This window comes from Pempheris klunzingeri, chromosome 1 (genome assembly GCF_042242105.1).
Source record: "Pempheris klunzingeri isolate RE-2024b chromosome 1, fPemKlu1.hap1, whole genome shotgun sequence".
NCBI lineage: Eukaryota > Metazoa > Chordata > Actinopteri > Acropomatiformes > Pempheridae > Pempheris > Pempheris klunzingeri.
The window spans coordinates 12,665,305-12,680,206 of NC_092012.1; the positions used below are offsets into that span (position 1 = coordinate 12,665,305).

General features: G+C 42.6%; 1 protein-coding gene across 1 annotated transcript; it reads right to left on the minus strand.

Moving 5' to 3' along the window:
* Positions 1–2,650: 2,650 nt before the first annotated feature.
* On the minus strand, positions 2,651–9,671 carry bdnf (brain-derived neurotrophic factor). The gene is made up of 2 exons (XM_070832566.1): positions 9,406–9,671; positions 2,651–4,099 (listed from the first exon to the last, which is right to left on the minus strand). Exon 2 carries the CDS (start codon positions 4,076–4,078, stop codon positions 3,269–3,271), a length of 810 nt encoding a protein of 269 aa, XP_070688667.1. The 5' UTR covers positions 4,079–4,099; positions 9,406–9,671; the 3' UTR covers positions 2,651–3,268.
* Positions 9,672–14,902: the final 5,231 nt, after the last annotated feature.

Consider the following 14,902-nt stretch of genomic DNA (forward strand, 5'->3'; position numbering starts at 1 on the left):
TAGCCGGCTAGGCTAGCTGCCAGTGTCATGGTGCGTTCATGAATTCCTCGTAAAGTGGAAATACCTCCGGAGTCATCGTTTTCTTTTCCGTATTCACTGGATGCCAGAGGGCCAACCTGAACGCCTTTTCTCCAACTATTGTGACTCAGTCAATGTTTTAAATTATTCATCTTAAAACAATTTTTTTAGAAATTGTCTTAAAATGAATAATCTACATTTCCAAACAAAATGGACGCAATTAAGCTTTTATGTAATGCCTCATCCATGTGTAAATTTGTATACCACCATTTAATATATAACACAATATCACCCATGGCTTATTTCTCACACCTTTAGTGCTGCGGTGCTTATTTGTTTTCTGGATTTGATTCCCAGCCAAAAGCTTCTTTGGCTTTTTGCTGACCCCTGGAGGAATGGCCCCTCTGCTGCCCTCTACTGGTTCACTGCAGCACAGTTTGAGACTCCAACACATAAATCTGCAGAAAACTGCTGCTGCACTGCTCTCTGTGGGCTGAAACTTTGAAGCATGATTCACTTCTGACCACACCCCAGTTGGTGATGACACACAAAGGATTTGCCTTTGACAGCTGATGAAATACACCTGCTGCGACATCACCGATTGGAGGAGTGGCCAGAGGCAGAATATGGTTAAGCATTTCATGGAGAAGGAGCAATTTTGTCAGTTTTCATTAAATTAGGCTCATTGTTTCTCTGAAAAAATATCATTTTTTTCCCTCTTGTTTTTGTCTTTAACCTTCAGCTGCAGCTTGGGGCCAAAGAAATACTACAATGTACTTTAAGATCTATTTACATGCATGATTTATGACCACAAAAGACAATATGGGTTGGCCTTTTCTGCAACATGAGCTTCACCTTGGCTCAAAGACAGCTGGTGATTTCAGAGTTACTTTATCTATTACTTTAATAACCATGTGATGAAACAAACAAAAATAGCCTGAAGCTTGAACTCAAGATAAATGGAGTGGCTCAGAATACCTTGTCTCAAACACATTGCTGAAGGTTTGATTTGTTGTCCTACGTGTTTGAGATGTGTTATTGCTCAGACATGTTCATTTAATTTGAATAAATCACTCCAATTCTATCTTATCTCTCTGAAAAACAAGGCAGATAAAGTGCGTTTCTTCTTGTAGGATAATAGAATGATAAGATAAGAAATTCCTTTATTTTGACTTCTAATGTTAATTCTTACTTAGTTTGTGTGGCATTTACAAGAAACTTCAGTACCTTTAGTTGGAGGTTCATGATGATGACTACTTTGAGAGACTACTGCATGCTTGTCATCTTCCTCAGAGGTGGCGTAGAGACTCTAGTCTCAGCTTCTGTATAAGAAAAGTAACTTACAGCATCTTCATCAGCCTCCTCCATAGGATCCATGAGAAATGAGAGAAGAAAGTAGGACTTCTTCCATCAGTTCAGCAATTTTTCTTTTCCAAATCTCAAAAATGCCAGATGTGGTTCTCTTCAAAGGTCAAACTTACCTTCAGGTTGATGAAGAAGTAAAATGTGATGTTTGGGATCGCATGTGACACAAATGTAACTGAAGCTTTTGATTAAGCTTTTGTATTTATACGTGTCTTCACTTTCTGGAATTCGCCATATGAGTAAATTTGTGTTTCAAGACATTAAGATGAAAAAGTGGAACACGTTTTATTGTTATCCTATGATGACCTTAAAACAGTGGCATCTGTTGTCACTGTGTAATGCACAGTTATGAACTGCTGGAGGGAACGTTGCTATGAAGCTGCGGTAGTATTTTAACCCAGACGCCAAACCTGTTTTCTACAGTGGTGTTTCCTTCTGATCGCTGGGAACCATACAGCTGCAGGAAATCTGTGATAATTATTCTTTTGTAGAGGAATTAAGGATTGGATTACCAGGCACTAATGAGAAAATGTTGTGTGTATATATGTAATGCACACAAACGTATGGGTGGGTGAATCCATCACTGTCAAACTCAGCCATGCTTCATGTACGACCTTAGCCTGCTTGTGCCAGTCTACGCTTGTATGCGTTGGCGGTTTTCTTGTGATGTTACATTCTTGTAATTGTGAAATATGGCAGCAGCTGGAGGAACCATAAATCTCTGAGCACCTATGTATAAACAACAAGTATCAAAGGACATAGGGTAAGTTTGTGTTGCTGGTGGGGAGAAGGACGGAGCTTAGGAGCATTTTTTTCCACTTTTTCCCTCTTTGGAATAACACCAAGAGCTGCGAAATGCAGTGCGAAATGCAATGTCTCTCCACCCATACCACTGTCGCCCCAATGCACAGACTCCTCTGCTAGTAGGAATACATTACTTTCTTGAAGCCTGTAAAATTTTAGATAACTATATTTGCTGTTATTGGGCATCCTTGTCATTCAGGGCCATTTTTGGCAGCGTTTGTGCGCATGTACGTGTGTGCGTGCGTGTGCCTGCCTTCCTCCCTGCCTGCCTGTCTGTATGAAATAAAGGTTTTCCTACCTGGAAATGCACTGTTGAAACTTTATCGACATTGATTTTGTTTTTCAGTTGCCTATAGTCATTTTTATTTCTTCAAATATTTCAGTTTAATATTGCAAACAACTTCACAACATACAAAATGAATAATATTAACCCAGAAACATGTCAATGAATAAATTTTATATATATATATATATATATATAATTTTTTTATATATATCTTGTCCTCTGGTGGGGATAAAAAAATAAACAGCAAAGCTTTGACAACAGCACCTTGACATAGTATGTAATTCCAACATTACCTTGAGAAGTTTAGAACAGTAAACAGATAAATTACTTGAGAGGAAAATTGTTTTCTGCTGAATATGTAAACGGAATGTTTTTTGGTCAGCATCATATCCTTTTTTGTAAGTGGAGAGTTTCTCAATTCACAATTGAAGCAGCATGCAAGCTTTTGAAGATGGAACTGTCCTCTTTTCATTCCTTGCCTGTTTTTTTTTTCCTTCATTTTCTAATTCTTGGCAACATAAACAAATCACAATGTCTTGAGGAATGTGATATAGTAATTTAAACTGGGCGCAAATGACTGATCAGATTTTTTTTAATTGTTTACAAGGTCATGAATATGTTCAATAAATAGACTGTAGTATCACTTTTACTGTATAAACTTCATCTTTTTTTACATGCAGTCCATAAAATTTTCATTTGACGGAATAATTTACCCTGTTATGTATATATACAAATAGATATTTTCTCTTTATTCTCTTTTTTAAACTCTTCAATAAAATCTATACATTTTATACACTATCTCCCTCTTTTAATGGTCAATGTGCATACACATGAAGTGTCTATCCTTATAAACCGCCAGCCAATCTTCTTTTTGCTATCCATGGTAAGCGCTCGCACGTAGGACTGGGTTGTCCTGCATTGGGAATTATAATGCCGCTTGTCTATTCCTCTGCAGCCCTCCTTTGTGTACCCCATGGGGTTGCATTTGGTCTCATAAAAGTATTGCTTCAGTTGGCCATTGGGGACAGGGACCTTTTCCATGACGGTAACTGTCTGCCCAGACATGTCTATTGCCGTCTTTTTATCCACAGCTGTCACCCACTGGCTAATACTGTCACACACACTGAGCTCTCCGCGTCGTGAGGGATCGGAGTGTCGCCGCACCCTCATGGACATATTAGCGGCATCCAGATAGTTTTTGTATTCCTCCAGAAGAAAGAGCAACGGCGGCTCCAAAGGCACTTGGTTGCTGATCATCACCCGCGAGTCGTACAGGTCGACATCCTTGGTCTCTGCGGTGACCACAGAGGATGGGCCCCCACCTCCCTGGCTCTTATCAGCCCCCTGTCCCAGCTGTGCCGCCTCTCCCTCCACCTCCAGCAGCTCCTCTATCACCTGCTCAAATGTGTCTGTGAGTGAGGGCAGTTCCCCACGCTGGCCTGGCCCACCACCACTCTGTGGAGTCCCATGGCCTCGTGCGGCCGTCGCAGCGGCGCCCAAGTAGCCTTCCGTCCGATGGCCCCGCATGCCCGGGGCGTCTCTCAGGGGCGCAGCTCTCATGCAACTGAAGTATGAAATAACCATAGTAAGGAACAGGATGGTCATCACTCTTCTAACCTGGTGGAACTGGAGGGGGAGAGAGAGACAGAAAACAACAGGGAAGGAGGGGGGAGAGAGAGAAAACAAGACTGTCAGTCAAAGAGCATTTTCAATGAAGTTAGCTTATTCTTGATCCATAATGCACCATGTAAGCCTTTCCCCTTATTTACACCCTACACTCTCTTTGCAAGCCAAAAAGGGAGCCAGTAGCTTTGGTATAATCACATTTTTTCCTTTATTAAATTAGTATTGGCGCTGCATCATCAGTGTTTTCAAATTGTTTGCAAACTGTAACCGTTCTGTTCCTATGTGAGGTCTGGCTTAGATTTTTATTTGTTGGCAGCGACGCACAAAAGCTGTGCTGAGCATCAGAGAGATCGCATATTACAAAAGATAAGATTACACGAATACATGTCACTACATCCTTACAGGCGTGCTATTATTTATGAGCCATTTTTAATACTGGTCTGTTGACTTGTACAGTTTATTTCTGGAGTGTGCAAGGAAGTCTTAGAATGGCCAAACCTGTCACCTTGTCAGTTTTGAAAGCTTATACTTTATTCCATATTTTTAAACTTTATAAAGGACGCAGTGGATTTTCATATAATAAAACATTTATTAGGGAAAGTAATATATTTTGGACTGTATTAATAATTAAGATGACAGGTGGATGCATTTTAGGCTCCAACCATGTGAAGGTCAATTGCAAATTGGCATAAATTTGGGAACGCTCTGCGTATATTGACATAAGGATATGGTTTTGTTTGTTCTGTTTGTTTGAAGAGCTTGTGTATTATCTTTTGACTATGACATTATCCCGCCAACAAAATCAACACTATCAACACCCAGGGAACCTCCAACATGGACGACTGGAGTGGGAAACGTTTTGTTTGTGTCAGCTCTGACAAACACCGGCGCCGCAGGATTATTACTGTTCTTTATAAACTGGTCTGTGCTGTACGACAGGTCTGGCACTAAACCTTGTAGTCATGAACGGGAATCAGGAGTTTGTTGAGGGACAGTGTTTGCTTTTGGCAGGTGGATGGCGAGAGCACTGCAGGATGAACTAACAGGATGTAATGAGGAAACTGAATGACAGAAAGATGTGTCATCCTCCCTGCACTGTAAAGTACCAATCTCAAGGCTCCGGAGAGCAACTCACGAGATAAGCAAAGCTCTGCCAGTCGGGGTGGGAAGCCAGGTGTTGCAGAAATACTGTACACACATCCTAAACTGGCAAACCGCCTGAGCACATATGCATCCCTTACCTCTGAGAAGCTCTAAGATTCCCAGCAAATCAATGAATTGGTGGACAACCGACAGCACGAGATATAAAAGCAACCATAATGAAAAGAAAATCTAGATCTTGCTTTCCACAGGGGCTCATTTAAAAATAGCCTGGCCGAGGCTTTGACGGCACTCTGCACGTCCCAACTTGATACAGGAAAACACGGCGAGCAAACACACTCCTGCCTCCACTCAGAATGGACACAAGGACCTTTACAGTAGGGAGGAGCGAAACCCCACCTTAAAAGCATTTGTTTCATTCTTAATTGGTATCTGGGGCCGTGGCTGCAATTAACCAACACCACAGTGACTGCCATAGAGATATCTCGTCTAAAAATAGACGTGCTGGGAGTCTCACAGTCTCTATTCAGAATATCACATCCTTCTTCTTAATGAGCCACTCATTCCCCGAGCTCAGTGACGTGCTCCTCCTGAGTGTGTGAGTGTGTGTGTTAGGGGGAGGGCATGGGGAGGGGCTGGCTTGTATGTGTTTGCGAGGGAGATGGGGGTATTTTTCCTTTCACCAATTAAAGCAACAACGAGGACAAAGCCGAGAATATGGAGCTCATTATCAATTTTTCATTAAATAATGTTGATAAAAGCCTATCTGACGTGCAAAATCGAGCTTATTAACCCTTCCGAGTTGTTAAGGCTTTGGCTCCAATAACAGGAATATTCTGCGAGGCTTCCCAGCACAGAAAACCATGTAGGTTTACGGGATTGAGGCCAGTCACGAGCTTTGTGTGTAGGATGCATTTAGGCTGATATTATTATCAGCATCGCGCTCAAATGGTTCCACTTCCACATGAAGGAAATGAAGGCAGATTGCTGATTACTGTTAGGCGTCAAACTTCATGCTGGAAATGGTGCAGACGAAGAGTGCTGCATCTTCCATAACAGACCACAGGGGTAATATTGCAGTAGCAGGGGGTGGAGAGAGTGCCAGCGTCATTTCGCAGCATAACAACCACAGATGACGTCTCTTCCAGGTCTCCATAGGGGAGAGAATGGAGGGGAGGAGGTTGCTGGGGGTAATGCCACTCAACAGTGTGCAATTGCATGCCGCTCCCCCGGGTATCCTCACACCGGGAACAACAAATGATTTTATTTCTATCTCTGTGATTTCCTGTTTCCATCAGGACAATCAATATGGCTTATGCTCTCAATCAACATCCTGTTAAAATGCGATAAAGCCAATGAATCATTTAATTGCTGTGGGACTGGTGGAGAATCTCTGGCTTATATCTACTAGAGGCTAAATGTGACAACTGATTGGTTTGCTCTTGCTTTATACATCCAGGGATGGAACATTTCATGTGCACTGCTGAATTTCATAGTTAATAAAAAAAACAGAAAAAAGCAGCTTGCGAGTTAACACAATGAGCATGAATAATAAAGCAAGGAGGGAACCACATATGGAGGAATGTGTGGAATAAAATGTACTTTTCTGGAGCCTCCGAGGCAGCTTTTTGACAGCCAGGTGTTCGATTCTGAAAATATCTAACACAAAGAAGTGGTTGAGCACATTTCTTTTATGTAGATTGATTAAAATATGATCTTTAAATGAGATCCAGCTACCAATCTTGCTGTGTCATGGGCATCCACATATGACAGCTCTTTTGACGTAAAGCATAAATCAATTGGCATGGAGTGGAGGAAGACAAAGGCTGCAATAACCGCTGCTCAAACACGCCTTTATTCATGACAACACGCCTAGAGCATGAAACACCCAGAACAATAGGAGCAGGTGAGTGCGTGGACTCTGTCTACTGTGTGGCGTTGACGTCTCTAGATGACCACCTGTTCATCTGCTTTGAGAGCACGGCTGTATGGTCGGGATATGTAACTTACCCTCGCATTTATTCTTTGTGCCAGGTGGGGATTAAAGTGATAAATGCCTCCTTTGACAGATGTTGAAAAGTTTCTCTAAAGCATGAAAGGACTAGCTTGGCTAGTATTATTACACGTTCAGTAGTGCTCCTCAGCCTCCCTGCACATGTCGGCACACTTTATGGCTTCATCTTCACAAACAGCGTGCATGAAATCTTAGGAACTGTTAGAAGGGAAAATAAACATCAAACAGGAGGGATGAAAGAGGGAAATGTGCCCACTGCATTTGAATAGAAATGTATGACCTATAGCAACATTTGTTCTCTGCTGCCACCGCAGCTCCCTTGTGGGCATCCGTCTTTGTTCAATTCCGCAAGAACCGTGTCGGTTGGAGCTATTTTGCCAGCAACATGTTTTGTCACGTTCTCCATGTAAAGAGCACAATGCCAAATGTTCAGCACTCAAAACTTGAAATCAAAATTTCTACCCGAGGACCCCTCATGCACCACAATGCAGCACTTAACAAAAAAAAGGCAATTAGAGTTGTCTGCAGTAATGGCTGACACATGTGGAAGCTTGCTGAGATCTGTTTTCAATCTGACACAGTTTCAGAGCATGTTTAGTAATAGATGAGCATCACTAAGGGATTATACCTGGCCTCCAGGCCAACCCCGGCCACCGCCACAGAAAGCCCGGCATTCAAATAGCTGCTGAGTGATCTGCACTGTCCCAATAAGTCACTGCTTCCCTCCCACACTGTGAGAACAATTGAAAGAAAACAGTAGCAACACAGTGTGGCCAACTTATACCAAACTCTCATTTGAAGCTTTGCACTCATCCTTATATGTGGAAATCTCTATCTTAGCAGAGTTAATGTGCTCTGAAATTTGGGTTTCAAGGACAATCTTTACAAAAAAAAAAAAAAAAACAGCTCACAGTTCATTTTAATCCATGAATCAGCAACTCTGAAAGCTACCAACTAAAATAACACCAACAAACCCACAGCTCCAAATTAACAGCGCTGCAGTTCTTAACTTTGGACACTAGATGGCGTGTGAGACCGTGGAATAGTTAGAGCTCCTTCTCTTTCTCCCTCCCTCCTATGATAGATAGATAGATAGATAGATAGATAGATAGATAGATAGATAGATAGATAGATAGATAGAACAGCCAGGCACTTCATCTTTTTAAAGGAGGCAGAACCAGTTTTGTTGATCCTGGTTGTAATAAGCCAATAAAGTTCACTTATGTGGTATTTAGTCACATCTCTGTCAACAAATGAAGCCCTAATTTGCATTTTTTCCCTAAAGAACATCATAAATTCATCTTTAAACCATAAACCATGACCCAACTAGCCACTGAGCACTGCTGTGATCCTCCAAGTTCCTGGGGAAGATGTTTTCTTTCACACTGAGATGTCACAAATGAGCCAGTTTTCCACCACCTCTATAAATGGAGCTTCTTTTTAATCCGCGTTCATTCTGGCCAGTAATTTGAAGTTATTCGGCGCACTACACCAAGAAGTAGACCCAACAGTATGTGTTGGCTGGGCTGAGCTGGGCGTTTAGGTCTCGGGTTTCCTATAAAGTCTTAATGAGTTCATCAAAGTTTCTTTTTTTTTTCTTTCTTCTCCCCCTTCCAAAACAACTATGCAAAAACGGAGTTTGAGAGTTTGCGCACAGTGTGGGGGGTCTGATGAGCGAGATAAAGAGTGCATTGAGCTGTTTATGAGCAGAAAGTTAGATGATGAAACGTGGATGATTTCACGCAGAGGCGCGCTGGATTGTTTTGTTACTTGGGAGGAAAAAAATAATAATAAGAAGAAGGCACATTGCTCTGGCTGCTCTAATAATGAAACAACAGGCGTTTTTTTTTCTTTCTTTTTTTTCTGGAGATTACATCTGCCGAGCCCGTGCTCTCCACTGGAAACCCAATCAACATAATAACTCCGTTTTTTATTAATGAACGAGAGGATAAGGTTACACATATCCCCTCTCGGGCTGCGGCGCTGTCTGTTCGCAGGATAACCGGACTTGATCGAGCTACTTTTAGACACCCCCCTCCTCCTCCTCCCTCCCCAACCCCAAGCACCCCACACACACACACACACGCACGCACGCACGCACACACACACATACACACACACACACCTCTGTCCGTTCTCTCAAGCAGCATCAAACAAAGCTTCAAGTGCGTAAAACAACTTATCGGCCTACCTTTCACTGCCCAGTCGTAAAACAGACCATTCAACAGGACAGCAGTGTCATCTGGGATGTTTTGGACAACTCCCCTGCAGTAATTTACTTAAGCGATATTTTCCTCTCTGTACTCTCCCGACAAGCTTCAGGATATCTCTTCAGCTTTGGAGCAAATAGATTAAATTATTGATGGTGGAAATTGCATGGATGAGGTAATGCACTCCCATGGCTGCGCGGCTCCTTTGGAGATCGTCTGAAACTGAAGTTGTCGCATGCTGAAACGCCGCAGCAGCACCACCACGGGATGAGAGGACCTCTGGAGCTGAAATGAGGATCCTCTTTGCAACTACAGTAACTTTACTACACAATGACGCTGCAACATGTGACCTGCCGCTGACTGACTGGTCACCGCCGAGCTCCTGTTTAAACAGCCCCGAGGCGGAACTATTAATGCGCTTTCAGTGTGCATTATGCGCTTTTGTTTGTCCGCATACCGTGCAGCCTGCATCCACACCATAATGTCTGGCGATGTATAAAAGCACAAGGAAGCCTCTCCTCTTCCGTATTTGTTTGCTCGCTGAGGCCAAAGAGGTGGCGTCTTTTCTTTTCTTTTCTTTCTTTTTTTTTTTTTTTTGGAGGGTTTTGCAACAGCGCGTCTTCACCAAGTCGTGATACACTGCGTGCCATTTAGAGTTGGCCTATTTGTGTAAAATTAGATATTCAGGGAATTAAAAATAAGCATTTCTTGAGCTGGTCAGCCAATAGTGAGGAGGTGATGGAATATATATATAAATATATATCAAAATAAGCTCCCAGTAAGAAGATATTTGTGTTTTAAGTATATATTTTGGAAGGTTTTTTTCCCCCCTCTCCAACCATTTCATCCATTTTAGGCAACATGAGTCTCCCTCAATCTATATTCTAGCCCGAGAAGATTCCCACAATCTTCTCGTGTCACGTACTCTATAAAAGCATGGTTTTGAGTCATTTCTATTATAAATAAACCTCCTGAATGTCAGCTTAGAGGAGAGGAGGCCTATCATTTTGCTGTTAAAGCACTTGGCAGGCAACAGGCGCTGGAGGCTAACAAAGATGTGAACTTATCGAAAACAATCCTGCTTCTCTTTGCTTTTAAAGTGAGCCATCTCCACAACAGATGGATGACTCCCCTGCAAGTGCTCTGCAGTGTAGTAACCGGCTTTCACAGGTTATTATTACCAAATGTCAGCTAAGCGAACGCACCTTAGATTATATACACAGAGTTTACTGGGAGAGAATTGAACCGCCTTGCTTCTTGGTGCTCTGTTTTCCCCTCCTGTGGATCAAACCAGGAACAATCCATTCTCTGTATAATGCAGAATTCAAATAAAAATGTCATTGGAGCCACAACCTTTCAATGGGTGATGAACGTTTGGAAACTCCACCTCTGATGAATACAAGAGTGAGCATAATGGGGAAATAGCAAGCTCATTATCCTTGCGACTTGGCCCCGGTCCAGTGCAAAGATTTATTGTGATGTGTTTGCTATATTGCCATCATGATTCTTCCCTGCACGAGCTCATGAGCTGGAGAGCTCTTGTTTGGCATGTAGCAGTATGGGAGTGGATGCTCACACCTGCTTAATGAGTCACTCCCACCTCCAACACACCCGGGGACATGCCAAGATAGATATAGCCCTCCCCGAAGGCTCACAGGAGGTGAGGGCAAACTCTGGATGACAAAGAGTTGCATCAGCAATCACTGAGCGACATGACTCCAAAGAGGATAAAAAAAATGCACACAGCACAAGGGGGCTGTTCCAAACAAGTAATTCATAAATAAATCACTTGGCATCTCATTAGAAGAGCAAAAACAACAACACGGTCTCTCTTCGTTTCTGCAAATACAACACAGCCGAAGGTGGCGTACCGAGAGAAGCCTTTTTGCTCGTGCGCGTCTGAAGCTTTAAGAAGTGAATTTCTGAATGAAATTAGTGAAATGTCTGATAGCTGGTAGCAAAAAGGGGTTGTGAGGAGTGTTAGGATCCCGTTGGCACGTTCGGCCGAGGGTCAAACACAAGCAGGGCAGCACTGGCCCGTGTTCAGGCAACCAGGAGTCTCTCTGAAAAGTGCTAAACCACTATTTCACCGGAACTGAGGTGTAAGATTTCTTTAGGTTTAAGATTTCTCGACACCAGTAACTTCAAACTATCCGCGGCGTTGGGACGAAACCTTTTGTCTCTGCATGTCATGTGGCAAATTTCTACAGCTTCTTAAAATCGCTCGTGGCTCGTGGCTCAAAAAACACACAGGGGTTCGCAGGAGCAGTTGGGTAGTTCTCTCCTCACATCTTTTCCCGCTCACAACCTTTTTTTTTGCCTGTTTGTGCAGCAGAAAGAAGAAACAAGCAGAGGAGCTGACAATACGACACACTTGTATAACCTTTCAAGGCTTCTCTTGCCAAATGCAGCACGATGCTGACAGGTCCGCACTGCCGAAAGCTTCACTTAACAAGTAGAATTATGCCTCCTTGTGCGAGAGAGGAGCCGTGTAATGTGGACGAAATGACATTTTGCGAAATGTCATTTTCACTGGGGATAAAGGGAGGCGATGAGGGTATTTTGATCAAAGTGAAATTGCATTCCTCCTCGAGAAAGAAAACACGTCAACTGAGAAAACATTTTGTATGAGGTCGGATGACGTCAAACGAGGCGAGGGCAAGCTGGAGAACAGTTGAGAGAACTCCAGACTGGTAAACAGGTAAAGTCAGCACAGTCCTTTTATAATCAGATGCTGGAGTGAGGAGTTAATGTCATCCCTCCTGTGATGACAATAACCTTTATTGTAATCATCAGGCAGACACACAGAAGACCAATCGTCTAAGCTCCATATGCACTCCTCCTTCCACATCCTCATGCAGCTGATACATTATTTCTATAGTGGCATGGACTGCAAATCACTCCACAGCCTATTAAGCCTCTGTCTGTCTCTGTCTGTCTGTCTCTTCTCTTGGCTTATGCCTTCCCCCTCTTCCTCCCTTCCCTCCCTCCCTCCCTCCCCCCCGATCCAATATCACCACAGCATCAATAACCTTTGCATGGTTCACTGCTGAAGGAAAACACACTAAACGCGCCTCAAAATGACTTGGAAATGCTGAAATGTTTGTTATGAGGCTCCAACTAAAAAAAAAAGAAAAGAAGAAAAAAAGCAGGCATTTTTCATCTGCTGCACAAATGAGGCTGTAGACAACTAAATCAGTGGCTTGAATATGCCTCCTGCTTGCTTTAATACGACATATCCTGCCAGCATATGCAACCACAGAAACATGTTTTATCAAATAAGGGACAGAAATGATATATTTACCCTTATAGAAATGCAATATATAGATATTTATGAAACAGTAAGTTGGTCTGACATTCAGGAAATAGCCTATCTGTGTTTTATTATCTTGAATAGTTGCTTGGATTCAGTGATGTGCTGCATGTTCACATGCTGAGAGACACACTTGAATGATCGAACATTTCCTCACACACACACACACACACACACACACACACGCACACACACGACCAGAGCATCATGGATCCTTGTAGTCCCGCAGTGGTCCGACATATAAGATGTCTTTACAGTCACATTAACTATATCCACTGTGTATTAATAACTTATCGCGGTCTCCATCGCTGTGAAATCACAATCGTGCCACTGTGGCGAATAACTGATAATTAAATGTTCGGGATGAGGTTCTTCCTCCTCTCAGAACTTGTTTAAACAAGCCTGTTAATTGGATGAAGGTGTTGGTGATGAAGATGATGGTGGCGGTGGTGACTAAAGCAGCAGCAGCAGCAGCAGCAGCGACGGCGGCGGCGGGCGATGTAGCCTACATTTCCATAATGATTAAGATGATTAATTTTCGCTCTAAATATATCGTGACGCCCGCATAGACGTGAGTCGAGATTTCTGCCATGTAAAGCCCAGCGATGATCAATGCCCTATTGGTAATTTATATTAGACATCAGCTTGGATAAATAGACAAGTTATTACGTTTCATGAATGAAACCGGTGTGGCAAAGTGGGCAAGCGCAATCCGAAATCGAGTTTTACCATCATTTTTTTTTTTTTAAAGAAAGGAACTACCTGGTATTTATGTTAAAAGAAAATTGAACGTCCTTAATTGAAAACCAGATTTCGCCAAATCCTTTTAGCCCCCAAAGTGCATGAATTGATCGCAACGGGAAAACGACACACAAAGGCCAACATTTACATTATGAAAAGAAAAACCCAGCAAACACATCAGCCGTATGAAACAGTCTAGGATACCATTAATGCTAATCCTTATTTCTGCGGAATGCATTTATTTATTTTTTCGTTAGAATAAACAGGCCTACCGAAAGAATTTCATCTGATTTTTGCAATGAAACCTACCATCAGGTTTGTTATTGACGCCCACCCCAACTCTGCAGAGCTGAGAGTGCAGAGAGACAGAGAGAGAGAGAGAGAGAGAGAGAGAGAGGGAGGGAGAGAGAGAGAGAGAGAGGGGAGATTCTCGGTAAAGATAACACACGCGGAGACGCACGCACACAGTTGCGAGCGCACGCAGGCGCACGCCCGCACACAAACACACGCAGCCCCATTTATGGACTGATCCGCTGACGTACATTGCAGAAAAGTGCTATAAAAAAACCTTCATACATACAAAGTGTGTCGTGCCACCCCACAGACCCCTCCTAACCCGCCTCCGCTCATCCCTCCTCCTCCACCCAACACGCCCACGCCCACACCATAATCCCACGTCTCAGTAGAAAAAAAAAATAATAATAAAAATACTGCTACATGGCCAGAAAATAGGCATTCTGCAAAGAAAAGATTATATTTATAAACCAAATACAACCGGAAAAGATGCAGCGATAAAAAAAAATAATAATCCAACTCTCTTGAGGCATCTTTAAATAAAAAGCCAAATATGTCTTCAAAGTATCACAATTTCCCTGATCTTATGTAAACTAAAACGCGTGTCGTTTCGTTAGATAAATTATTGATTGATGATAATTTGGGTGATAAACGGTTTTGTGGTATTGATGAGCCCGAAACGTGGCTGTTATAGTTGCGACGCAGCCTTTATTGAAAGGAACATTTTTTTTTTATGAATGTCGGGCTGCCTGATAAGTAATATGATCTATTTTGGTTTCACTGTCATAAAATGAGGACTAACAGGCTGTAAAATGCAGAAACCGACCGGGCAGCGCATTACATTGGTGGGTAAAACTGACCGAAAACGCCAGCGGAAGAAGTCACACAATTCAAATGCAATTAGGGATTTACTGGATACATTCGTTTTTGGAGTATTTATTCGAAAACGCAGCCTGGGAGAGGAGGCTTGATTAAAACAGGACTGCCAGTGGGCGTTGGGGCTTTTCTCTTGCAGTTGTTTTGCCATGCAATTGCTTCGTCTTGGATCAGAAATCTTAAATCTTTGACCAGAGGAAAAGAGAGAGAGAGAGAGGGAGAGAGAGAGAGAGAGAGAGAGAGAGAGAGAGGAA

What these genes read in the sequence shown, in the direction of transcription:
- bdnf (XM_070832566.1), bottom strand. Translation starts at nt 4,078, where the DNA reads ATGACCATCCTGTTCCTTACTATGGTTATTTCATACTTCAGTTGCATG.